General features: G+C 46.4%; 1 protein-coding gene across 1 annotated transcript; it reads left to right on the forward strand.

The window, feature by feature from the left end:
* Positions 1–3,636: 3,636 nt before the first annotated feature.
* Positions 3,637–10,365, forward strand: LOC132836914 (leucine zipper putative tumor suppressor 1-like). The gene is made up of 3 exons (XM_060856480.1): positions 3,637–3,993; positions 6,389–7,102; positions 9,525–10,365. The coding sequence occupies exons 1-3, from the start codon at positions 3,637–3,639 to the stop codon at positions 10,212–10,214; spliced, it is 1,761 nt and encodes a 586-aa protein (XP_060712463.1). The 3' UTR covers positions 10,215–10,365.
* The last annotated feature ends 2,253 nt before the right edge of the window (positions 10,366–12,618 follow it).

Here is a 12,618-nt window from a genome sequence, read left to right on the forward strand (position 1 = left end):
TGGCAAATAGGACTAGATTATTTTAGGATATCTGGTCAGCATGGACAAGTTGGAACAAAGGGTCTGTTTCAATGCTGTACACCTCTATGACTCTAAAATACTTACCAAGTATTTCACTGCTAATTCAGTATTACTGAAGTGGAATCAGTCCAGTGATTTGCAGCTAACCTCTGCACAGCAATATCCTGCACAGAACTGAAATTATTATCAGGTCATGACTTGATAGTAGGGAGGGATGAATGTTGATCTGTTGTCACAGGTCACCGGAGATGTTTCACGCTTGCCCATTGAACACACTGACTCCTCTCCCTCCTCACTGTCTGAAGCCCCAGACACACCTTCGAGGGGAAGCAGTAATCTGTTTAGACTATGTATCTACCCATCTTACAATGTGGTCTCCTGTACACTGAGGAGAAAGTGAAGACTGCAGATGCTGGAGATCAGAGCTGAAAATGTGTTGCTGGAAAAGCGCAGCAGGTCAGGCAGCATCTAAGGAGCAGGAGATTCGACATTTCGGGCATGAGCCCTTCCTGAAGAAGGTCTCATACCCAAAACATGGATTCTCCTGTCCTTGGATGCTGCCTGACCTGCTGCGCTTTTCCAGCAACACATTTTCAGCTCCTGTACACTGACAAGACCAAACACAGACTAGGCACCCCTGTGCGGAACACCTCTCCTTTGTTCTGCAGGAATGAGCGAGTTTCTCGTCACTGGCCATTTGAATGCACATCTTCTGGTTGTGCCAGCATTTCTGAGTTCTGCCTCTATTCTCCAGCATAGCCCACTGCAAGCTGGAGAAAATGCCTCTCATTTACTGGTCCAGCGATTTGCAGCCTTCCAAACTTAGCACCAACTCCAGCAGCTTCAGACCATGAACACTGTCCTTCACCTGCAAGAACCTGTGTCTCATTGTACAGCATTGTTCTTGGTAGCGCTGACTGACTTGTTGCTGGTAACCCTTGCCATTAACACCTACTCTTCAGCTATATCTCTTCCTTATTATCTTGAATCCTGCCTTTGTGTTTGTTTCTCTCTCTGGGCCATCTATCCCAGCTGTTGTACATGCTTCTCCTTCCTCCTTTCCTGCTGAGTGAAACCTGCCTTTTCCCAGTCCTCTGCAGTTGTAAAGATGTGATATCAGACTGGCAATGTTCACTGTTTCTCCAGCATCCCCTGTCTCTTTCCAACTCAATTCTTCTACACTAAGTTCCCAGGTAGTGAGAGCAGTTCCCAGGAATGAGGAGTTAATCATGCTCGCTGCAGAAAAAAAAACCTTTCAATTCCTCTGAACATTTCCATCGAGTGATATCAGTGACAGAGAAATTACTTGCTTCAAGGTCAACTGATGAGGTCAATAGAAAAGACTGCTGCTTTCTCAAGTGCTCATTCGGAGAATAGACCAGGGAGGTGTGCCTATGTGAGATGATTTCTCCAGGAATGCTCCCAAACAGATTTGCCAAGCCCATCATCACATTAAACTGACAATATCTGCAGAGCTCCAACGTACATCTTGTGTTGCTGATTACAGACAGTCTTACTGCAATTATTTTTACTCCTCCCCACCCCAATAATTATCAGCTTGAACTGTGAGCACTCTGTGAGATGTCAATTGTCTGTGAGAACACTTTCAAACAGATGATTAAAGTATACATTCTTCAACTGGTTAAGACAGGGCAAATAAGATTCCCAAAATGCCATCCACGAACATAAATAAGACCTTTGCAACCACTACACCCCAGCTAATCCTGAAGAGTAAAGACACAAACACTCATCGCCCTGTGAGACAATTACAGGGATAGATGATTGTACATTCAATTCTGCCAGCAATATTTACGACATGAAATTGTAATTTGGCCATTTAATTAATCATCATCATCAAGGTCTGTATCTGAGAGTGGGAGTGATTCAGTGATCTTATCCCTTGAGATATGAAGGATTTTTTTTTTCAAATTGCTTCAATGTCACTTTAATCAATTTGATCCTGTGAAGCAGCAGTGAGTGCTCTCATTTCCCTTTCCAGTCCTGCAGATTGTCTCTGGAGGTGTCCTGGTGCTGTGTGTAGTTAGAAAGCCTGCATGAATCTCAGTCCATCTTACACTCATGTTTCTTTGGATCAATTCCCACTCCCTGCTTCAAATTGTTCCTTCATAAGATGGTGTGAGGGGCAGCGTACTGGGAGAGAGAGAGGACTGGCTGACTGGCAGAAGGCAGAGAGTGGGGCTAAAAGGGGGTCTTTCTCAGGAATGGCAGATTATGGAGTTGCACAGAGTTCAGTGTTGGGACGACAATGGTTCACGTTATACATTCATTATCTGGGCGAAGGAATCGAGAGCACTGCTGCTTAGTTTGCAGATGACACAAAGATAGGTGGAAGGATAGATGTTGTTGAGGAAATGGGGAGGCTGCAGAAGGTCTGGGACTGGTTAGGTGAGGGCCAAAAAAGTGGTAGAGGGAATACAATGTAGGAAAGTGAGAGGTTTGCACATTTCGTCAGAAGAACAGAGGGAAATTGGGGAAATCTCAAGTACTGTTCTTGGGAGTCCTGTTTGAGGATTCTCCCAAGGTGAACATGCAGGTTCAGTTAGCAGTTCGGAAAGCACATGCAATGTTAGCATTCATTTCAAGTGGGTGAGAATGCAATGGCAAAAGTGTGTTCTTAAGGTTGCATAAGGGTCTGGAATACTTTTGAGCTCCATATCGAAGGAAGGGTGCACTGTCTTGGAGGGGGTCTATTGGAGGTTTACAAGCACAATCCTGGGAATGAAAGGTATGTCATCTGACGGGCAGTTGAGGACTCTGGGTCTACATTCCATGGAGTTTAGAAGGATGGGGGGGTTGCTGATTGAAACTTGGAGAATATTGAGGGGCCTGTTTATCGAGTGGACGTGGAGAAGATGTTTCCACTGGTAAGAGAGATGAGGACTCAAGGGCACAGCCTCAGAGTGAAGGGACAACCTTTCAGAAGTGATTTGAGGGGGAACTTTTTCATCCAGTGGTGGTGAGCCTATGGAACTCATTGATACAAGGGCTGTGGAGACCAGGCCATTGCATACACGTGCGGTGGTTTTTGGCTCAGAATTCGAGGTCGACACTCCCAATGCAGCACCGAGAGGGTGCTGTGCTGTCACAAGTGCCATAATGAAAACGATTCACGGTCTGTCACCCTTGAATGGCCAGAGAAGATCCCACAATTTCCAGTCCAGACCAAAGTGGATAGGTTTCCCCAACACCTTGACCCATTTCTATCCTCTAATCAAGAGCACAAGAACAGGTGACCACATCACCACATTGCTGTTGCTGGGAGGCTTCTGTGCATCAGGTCGGTTACCAGCAATCTGATTATAATGTTCAAAAACAACTCCCTGAGATGGGAAACATTCTGGGACATCCTGTTGTTGTGAGAGGCACAATATTCACAAAACAACTTTCTTGATTGATTCATTGCCGGCAATTAATTAATTAGATTCTCCTTCTCTTTGCAATCTTGTCTTGCAGGTCAACACCATGGAGTTAAACTGTTGAATTGGACTTGCTATGGCAACTGGAGATGCCTTACACGTCCAAATCAAGCTTCCAGCTCAGGTGAATAACTCGCAGCTTGCCTCAGTGTTTCCCAGCTGGCCTGCCAATAGCAGCATGGGGAGTGTGAGCAGCCTCATTTCAGGCCAGAATCTCCAAGGGAAACAGTGCAAAGCCTTGGAGTATGGGAACATCAAGGCTACCCACCTCCACAAGCTCCTCAGGCAACAAGATGGCCTGCTGAGGTTTGACACCAGCCACCAAGCAACCAACAAAGGCTCCAAAGTAAACTCTGAGTGTGAGAAAACGGAGGACTTCTTCTACATCAGTGTCAGCAAAACCAATGGGCTGACCAACACAGGCAAGCTGAAGAAGTGCACTGTCCAAGTCAAGCCTCAGAAAGGTGGACTGGTCAGCATGGATGGACAAGAACCACCACCCACACTGGTACCATTCTCTGGCCATATTGACAAGGTGAGTGCCCTGTCACACCCAGGACAGTGACCGGACTTGCCAAGTGCCCTGGGAGATCCCAGTCAGGAGAGGTGATTGTGAAATGAGTGTCTATGTCAATCAGAACAGCACCAGGTACAAGTTCCTCAGTGGAATTTCAGTGGAAATGGCAGGGTCCAGTTGAGTGTAATTTTAGATGCAATGTTGTGATTGATTGGTCTGACTGTCAGGACACACCTGTAAAACCAGAGAACAGTTTCACAACAAACAAGATTATAAGGAGGGGACACTGAGGACACCAATACCACTTCACCTGAAAGATCAGTCACTCACGTGTGTGAGAAAGCTACAGGGTCCTACATTTTGTTAACCTGAAGTAGTCTGGTGCAAACAGGTCACACTGTTGGAAATGGCAGACTTTCCTATCAATGAGCTGACTTTGGACTTTGATCAGGTGCTTGGTTAACACGTTTTATGGTTAATTAACCTCAGCAGAACAATCCTGCTATCTCCTTAGTGCTCTGTTGAGTTCAGAGAATTGCCACAGGCCTTTCAGCCCAACCTGCTTTACCTCCTCAGATTACAATTCTTTCCCTCAGTCATCCTATTTGGGGTTATCAACCTTCCACACCTTTCAAGCAGAATTTAATGATGCATCACTCGTTGCATGAAGAATATTTTCAGGTAGGTCACAGACCAGGAATCCTGTAGCAGACCTCTCAACTCCCTAAAGCCTGTTCACCATCTAGGAGGCAAAACTCAGGAGTGTGATGGGACACTCCACAGTTGCCTGGATGGGTGCAGTTCTGACAACTCAAGAAACTTGACACCATCCTGGACAAAGCAGCCCACTTGATTGACACCCCATCCACCACCTTCAACATGCAATCCCTCCACCACTAACATACAGGAGCAGCAGGGCGTACCTTCTACAAGATGCAATGCTGCAACTCATCATGGCTCCCCCCAGTACTATCTTCAAGCTCACAAACCTGGTCATTCAGGAGACAAGGGCAGGAGTTAATGGGGAACACCACCTACATGCACCCCTACAAACTTATCAACACCCTGACTTGGAAACATATCGCTGTTCCTTCAGTGTTGCTGAGTCCAAACCCAGCAGCTCCATTCCTAACATCATCGTGGGCCTACGTTGCAATGTTCACCAAGGTAGCTCACCACCACCTTCTCAAAGTCAGTGAGTGTCCAACAGCCAGTAACACCGACATCCTGTAGGGATCTATCAAAAACATTCGGATTAATATTTACTGGCTTGAACCTTTGTCCCTTTGCTCTCATGCATCCACTGAGATCAAAAGATTGCATTGGTACAGATCCACTGCACATCTGCAGAGCTGGCCAGACATGGCGTCTTCCTGGGAGATGTGAAACAAGGGTAAGGTTCATGTTAGCTACCCATTCCCATCCACCTGAAGGATGGGACGTACTGTTCCCACACGGTCTGGTGGTCAGGACAAGCCAGCAAGATTTATTGAAATTGCTGTTAGATTTTCAGGTAGGAGCTCAGAGAGCTGAGTGTTACTGGGCACATCATGGTCATTCGGCTGTCAAACTGAAGAAATTAATTTTGGAAGGCAATGGTGACTTTCGGAAAAAAGGTTGGTCAGTTTTCACTCAGTCAGATCCCATATCAATGGGTTGCTGTTGATGGAGAAACTCAGCACCATTTGTGGGAAGAACACAGAGCTGATGTTTTGAGTCTGGTAACCCTTCATCAGAACCTTTGTTGCTCAGGAAACAGGACCTGTGCAGCACAGTCTGAGAGCATTGTATGGGATCCCTGGCCCACACTGCTTTTGGGATGTAGGTGCTGCTGGCTGGGCCAGTATTTATTATCAATCTCGAGTAGGCCTGGTGAAGAGGGTAATCAGCTGCCTTCTTGAACCGCAGCAGTCCTTGTGATGTCGGGACACCCACAATGACCTGAGGGAGGGAATTCCAGGGCTTTGTCCCAGCGACATTGAAGGAACAGTGACATGTTTCCAAGTCAGGATGGTATGTGCTGGGAAGGGAAGTTGCAGGTATTGCTGCCATTGTCTTAATCAGTGGCCCTGGCCATGGCCATGAGATTGGAAGGAGCTGTTGGAAGAGACTTGGTTTGTTTCCAAGGTTACTGCATCCAAAAGCACAGAAGTTCCTGGCCCTCACCAACCGTTAGGAACTCCAGGGAAATGGGATGAATGGCCACTTGTAACCTTTCACTGGAATTTCTGCAGGAAATCCCCTTTGTTGCCCCATTCTCTCCCCAACTCAGTTCAGTGTCAGCCCATCTTCCTACGCGTAAATCCTCTCAGTGTGGGGTGGTCAGGGAGTGGGCAGAAACTGGCAGTTAAGTGGATGAAACCTATCAATAAAAGACAAGAGAGATTAACTATGTCTTCTTCTCTTTCGGTAGAGTACAGGAAAGAACATTGTCAGGCCAACAGTGCTAAAGGTGATGGCACCTAGGAATGGCAACGCCAATGTGAACTGTATCTCAGGAAAGCTGGCAAATCAAAAGGGAGAATTTCAGGGCAATCTATCGAAGGTAACGAAGCATTCAGTGATGCATGACGCTCATGAGCAGAAACACACAACAAACCATTCTGGTACCCTGTCAGACTCGGGTCGAAATTCCATGTCTAGCCTGCCCACTCCAAGCACAGAGCCAGTTAGTGCAGCAAACCTTCTCAGCAGGTTTGGAGACATCAGTCAGGGAGCAGGCTCTCTGGACAGCATCTTGAACACTGGAAGCTGCAGCACATCTACCCCTGAGAGCAGGGAATGGCGGGCCAGCCACTGCACAATCTTTCCCCAACCCCAGAAAGAAGCTGGATGGGAGGGACTCTGGCCAGCTCAGGATGTGAAGACAACAGCTGTCCTCAGACTGGACCAGGACAAACAGGAGATAACCAGCCTTATGCAGTCTGGCGACACCAAAACAAAGGCACCAAGGAACCAACACCAACTGGTCCTGCTCCAACTCAGCCAACTCCAGCAAGATAAGGCCAAACTTCAGGAAGACTTCACACAACTCCTGCAGCAGCATGACAGCCTCAACGCCAAATGCAAAGCCTACCAAAGGGAACAAACTGAACTTGCTCCAAAACTGGAAGAAACAAAATGGGAGGTAGGTCATAATACTAGTGAATTGGAGAAGGAGTCAGCCATTCAGCCCCTCAAGCCCACTCTGCTATCCAATACATTGACAGCTAATCTCATTCTTATCTCAAGTCCATTTTCCTGTCTGCCCCCAACAACGCTGGACTGCTTTTAACTGAAAATGTCTCAAACTCAGTCTAGAATATATTTAATGACCCAACTTCCAGCTCTCTCTGAGGAAAGGACTCATAATCCTCTGAGAGAAAACAAATCCTCCTCATCCCCGTCTTTAAATGGTGTTCCTTAATTGGGAAACATCCTCTTGGTATATCCACCCTGTCAAGTCCCCTCAGAAAGTGTGAAGTTTCACTGAGATCACCTCTCAGTCCAAGGAGTATCAGGCCAACCTGGTCAATCCTTCACCCAATAAAATAATGGCTTCCTTTTAGGAGACAGCCAATTGAACCAGCAATGTGGCCTTCCTTAATGAAGGAGACCATACCTGCACACAGTACTCCAGCTGTGGCTCTGTACGGTTTCTAACAAGCCTACTTTGTTCCTCAATCACCCTTCCACTCTTGATCAAAAGGTACACCAGTATTCACAACGCTGGGAAGGCTACAATATTACAGCGACTGTAACAGAGTCTCAGACTGGCTGGAGAAGGAAAGCCACAACAATTCTGAGGGCATTTATTATTGTCCCAATCTTGATTACGCTCTCTCTCCTGAGAGACAGGGACCTTGTGTGTTGAGTACATTTCAAACTCAAAACCTTCAGCAGAATAAACAAACTGGAAAGCATCATTGGAATTTAGTGACAAACTCTTTCACATCACTGTAAGGTAAAACACAGCTCTATAAATGGCTAAAACACTGTCCTCACACTTAACACTGTTACATATATATGCACTTGAGACTATTTAAGTGTTTTACTGTCTTTCTCATGTTTCAAGCAGGACTGAATACTGTCAGTTCACCCAGTTGAGTTTTTGACACAGTCACTTGTGATAGACTGAGGTTTGAGATGTACACAGTCTCTCTGGTCCCACTACTCCATCACCAAGTCTCTGATGTCAACACAAAACTTCTCCAACAAAGATGTAAAAGTTAGTTAATGTACACAGTCAGTCAGTCATGTGAAGGTATTAATTCTCATCTCTATAAATATCCCCAAAACAGACAGACAGACACACACACACAACATCTTCAGCAAAGAGAAGCAATAAACAGAGTTATCTGCTGGTGTTGGCCTGAAATAAAACATTGATTTATTCTCAAAGGCAGAAGGTTGAAGTGTAGGATGCACTGGAATCTGTTCCCCTTCATGTACAGTCCTGGCATACAGTCAGAGAGCACAGTAACAGACCCTTCGGTCCAACCAGTCCATAATCCCAAACTCAACTTGTCCCACTGCCTGCTCCTGGCCCATATCCCTCCAAACATTTCCTATCCAGTACTTATCCAAACATCTTATAGACATCATCATCATGTTGTTAAGTCGCCAATTGTTGCTCAAGTCTTGCAGGCACAGTTGACTCAGGAAATAAAATCTTGAGATGGTCGATGAAAAGAATCAAGTGCTTTCACCCTGAATTGATGGAGAGGATTTTCTCTTCTTCACTTGGAGAGATCAGCCGGGAAGCTCGTTCTTAAGAGGCTCGCCTCCAACCCAATAAAAACCTCCCCAAGTTGCTCATTGTTCAGAGAAACAAGGCAGTGACATGAGAGTTTGTTTTGTCCTGATGGAGGATCAAGCAATTCACTGTTTCTCTCAACCCACTGACTCCACAGGTTACATCATAAAGTAATATTTTTCTGATGACCAACTAAACAGTATCTAAACCAAACGAAACATTCTCCTCACCAGACAAGGAAGCAGTTATCCCTCATTATGTGATTGCAAGGAAATCTTGTTAAAACATTTTAAAGAAACCAGTCCAGGCATTTTCACAGAACTTGAACTAAGTTTGCAGGAGTTGGGGAAAGGGGTATTAAAATCCTTCAAGCAACATTAAATGTAAAGCTGCTTTATAACAAAATGGTTTGAGTTGCTTGTGAGAAGAATGGGAGATTTGGAGTTGGAGGAACCACAGCGATATGTTTCATATTGCTGTGAAATGCATTATTTGGATTCAAGTTTGTTGCTGTGATATTGTCAGCAGGCAGAGCCAATCTTTCTTAGCACTTGTACCTAGCTTCCATTTGGTGGGAGGGCTCCAAAGACTTCTCCATTTCCACCCAGGAGTGTGCTATTTTCTCCAAAGTCCACCCCTCCCCCCCCTCTCCTGCTTGAAGATATTGATTTTGATACGAGCCTTTTGACCATGTTCTTGTCCATCATGGCATTTCCTTCCATCAGAAGGGACAGAATAAGTGGAGGTTTTGTTGGTGTTCCGTGTGAATAATGCACTGCACTGACAGCGGATTCTGCAACATTGCTTGTTTCAGGTTTGCCAGAAGTCAGGGGAGATCTCACTGCTGAAACAGCAGCTGAAAGACTCACAGGCTGAGTTGATGCAGAAGAGCAGTGAGCTCTTGTCATTGAAGAGCCAGCTGAGAGAAGCTAAAGGAAAGCTATCTGCCCGAGAGCAGGCAGTGGAGGAGCTGCAGAACCGCCTACAAGCCAGGGACAGAGAGCTCGAGGTGTGTGAAAACGAGAGGCAGCGTATGAAGAACGCAGCTGACCTGCTGCGGGAAAAGGTGGGCCTGCAGGACGGCCAGATCCTGCAGCTGAAGCACAAGCTGGCCGGCTGCAAAGAGCTGGACATCCACCCTGCACAGGGTGATCCCACAGCCTGCCACAGCGAGCCGGCCCTACCCAAGCCTGAGCAAGACTCTGTGGCTCTGCAAGGGGAGCTGGCAAGCTTACAGGCCCAGCTGGAGCAGGAGAAGAAATCCAACCAGGAGCTCTCCTGCAACTTTCGCCAGGAGCGCCTCGTGTGGCAACTGGAGAAGCAACAAGTGATTGAGTATCAGAAACAGCTCCAGCAGAGTTACACTGAGGTGCTGCATCAGAACCAGAGCCTGCAGACAGTCATCCAACAACTTTCCACTCAGCTGAAGGTGAGAAATCTGAGGGGCAGTGAAAAGCAGAGCACTGACATTCACTACCAGGAGATTGTCGCCACTGCCCTGTAACAAGTGTAAGAAAACTTGCTGCTTAGCTCAGGTTTGACCACTGTCTGAGTGGATCGGAGGATTCATCCAGCTCACGGTCAGAAATTTCCACACTGTGAAGCCATACGACTTTGACTTCAGAATGACTGCCTCACAATGCACTCTCTCAATGTTTACAGACACGTGTCATTGTGCAGGTGGGAGACCACTAACTGAGGTTGCTGCTAAACTGCCTTCACCTGTTTACAGCTAGCTCTCAACGCTCAATTCGACAGTCACTCACCATTCCTGGTTAACTGCTTCTGCACAACACATTGTCTGAAGGTGACCTGACAACGGTGGGGTCACTGAAAGGCTGGTGAAGAGGGAAAAGGCTGACCAAAACAGCACAGCCTATCAGAATAAAAGATCAACAATTCCTAATAGCAGATCAGCAGCAAGTGATGACCATCTTGGATGGCCAGGGAATGAAGTATGAATATTCTCCATTTTCATGAACCATAACTGGCCTCAATTCCTTGCCCAGTCTCTCTGCCCGTCATCAGCATCCATCTTTTCAGACAAAACTCCATATGCTGGAATCCAAGGCCAATAGGCTGGAAGAACACAGCAAGCCAGGCAGCATCAGGAGGTGCAGAAGTCATCGTTTCAGGTAGAATCTTTCTTCGGGACTGCTTTAACAAGTGGAAACCACGATCTGATTGGCATTAGAGAAGCCTGGCCAATACTATAACTGATCTTTAAAATGGCAAATGAGGGTTACACTTTCATCCTTCATCCACAACGTATACACACAGAGCACTGTCAATATTCCAGGCATTTAAATCACCTCCGTTACTGAAGCCCAGATGCCAGGGAAAAGGTTCATTTCTGGAACAGCCAGTGACAGAGCAGGCCATTCAGCCCATCACACCTGTTCATGGTGTATGGAGAGTTTTATCCAAATTCTGTTATCATTTCATCTACCTACCTTGGCTTTTACATCCATAATTTTACTGAACAAGAAGTGAGCAATCTCAGTGTTGAAATCTTCAATTGGCCCACAAGTGTTTTATTTTGAGGGTGGGGTGGATGAGATTTGTATCTTCCCACTGCCCATGGCGTGGGGAAATGCTTTCACACCCTTCCCCCCACAAAGGCCTGGCTCGAGTTTTAATCGGTATTCCTTTCTTCTGAGATCCCCCCGAGCCAGGGAAACATTCCCTCTTTTCAGGAATAAGCTCTTCCTGATGAAGGGGTTATGCCCATCCGGCTCCTCAGATGCTGCATGACCTGTTGTGCTTTTCCAGCACCACACTCTCAACTCTGATCTCCAGCTTCTGCAGTCCTCACTTCCTCCTAAACATTCCCTCTTTCTCAAGTCGATTGACTCCTGAGATGGTCCGTGAATTGTCAGACTCCAGAGATAACTCGGTGGAGTTGTGGATAGTGAGGAAGGAAGTGGTAGGTTACAGCGGGATATAGATAAGTTGCAGAGCTGGGCGGAAATGTGGCAAATGGAATTCAATGTAGCTAAGTGCGAAGTCGTTCACTTTGGTAGGAATAACAAGATGATGGATTACTGGGCTAATGGTAGGCTACTTGGTAGTGTGGATGAGCAGAGGGATCTTGGTGTCCATGTACACAGATCTCTGAAAGTTGCCACCCAGGTAAATAGTGCTGTGAGGAAGGCATATGGTGTACTGGGCTTTATTGGCAGAGGAATTGAGTTCCGGAGTCCTGAGGTCATGTTGCAGTTGTATAAGACTCTGGTGCGGCCTCATCTGGAGTATTGTGTGCAGTTCTGGTCGCCATACTATAGGAAGGATGTGGAAGCTTTAGAACGAGTGCAGAGGAGGTTTACCAGGATGTTGCCTGGAATGGTAGGAAAATCTTATGAGGAAAGGCTGAGGCACTTGGGGCTGTTCTCATTGGAGAAGAGAAGGTTTAGGGGAGATCTGATAGAAGTGTATAAGATGATTAGGGGTTTAGATAGGGTAGATACTAAGAACCTTTTACCGCTAATGGAGTCAGGTGTTACTAGGGGACATAGCTTTAAATTAAGGGGTGGTAGGTATAGGACAGATGTTAGGGGTAGATTCTTCACACAGCGGGTTGTGAGTTCATGGAATGCCCTGCCCGTATCAGTGGTGAACTCTCCTTCTTTATGGTCATTTAAGCGGGCATTGGATAGGCATTTGGAAGTTATTGGGCTAGTATAGGTTAGGTAGGATTCGGTCGGCGCAACATCGAGGGCCGAAGGGCCTGTACTGCGCTGTATCCTTCTATAACCAAGCTTGAGTTCACCTATTGACCTCACAGTCAGATGGCGCTCTGGAACGGGTGCAGACAGTTTCATTACAGACTGATACTGCAAGAGCTCAACAAAAATACAGCCCAGAGCTCAGGGACACACTGCCAAGTTATGGGTGTGAGCAAGGGAAAT

The sequence above is a fragment of the Hemiscyllium ocellatum genome, chromosome 48 (genome assembly GCF_020745735.1).
Source record: "Hemiscyllium ocellatum isolate sHemOce1 chromosome 48, sHemOce1.pat.X.cur, whole genome shotgun sequence".
NCBI lineage: Eukaryota > Metazoa > Chordata > Chondrichthyes > Orectolobiformes > Hemiscylliidae > Hemiscyllium > Hemiscyllium ocellatum.

Excerpts from the sequence above, each read along its gene's own strand:
- LOC132836914 (XM_060856480.1), top strand. The coding sequence starts at position 3,637 with ATGGGGAGTGTGAGCAGCCTCATTTCAGGCCAGAATCTCCAAGGGAAA. Across the intron at positions 3,994-6,388 it reads TCTCTGGCCATATTGACAAG|AGTACAGGAAAGAACATTGT; the intron begins GTGAGTGCCCTG and ends CTCTTTCGGTAG. Across the intron at positions 7,103-9,524 it reads TGGAAGAAACAAAATGGGAG|GTTTGCCAGAAGTCAGGGGA; the intron begins GTAGGTCATAAT and ends TGCTTGTTTCAG.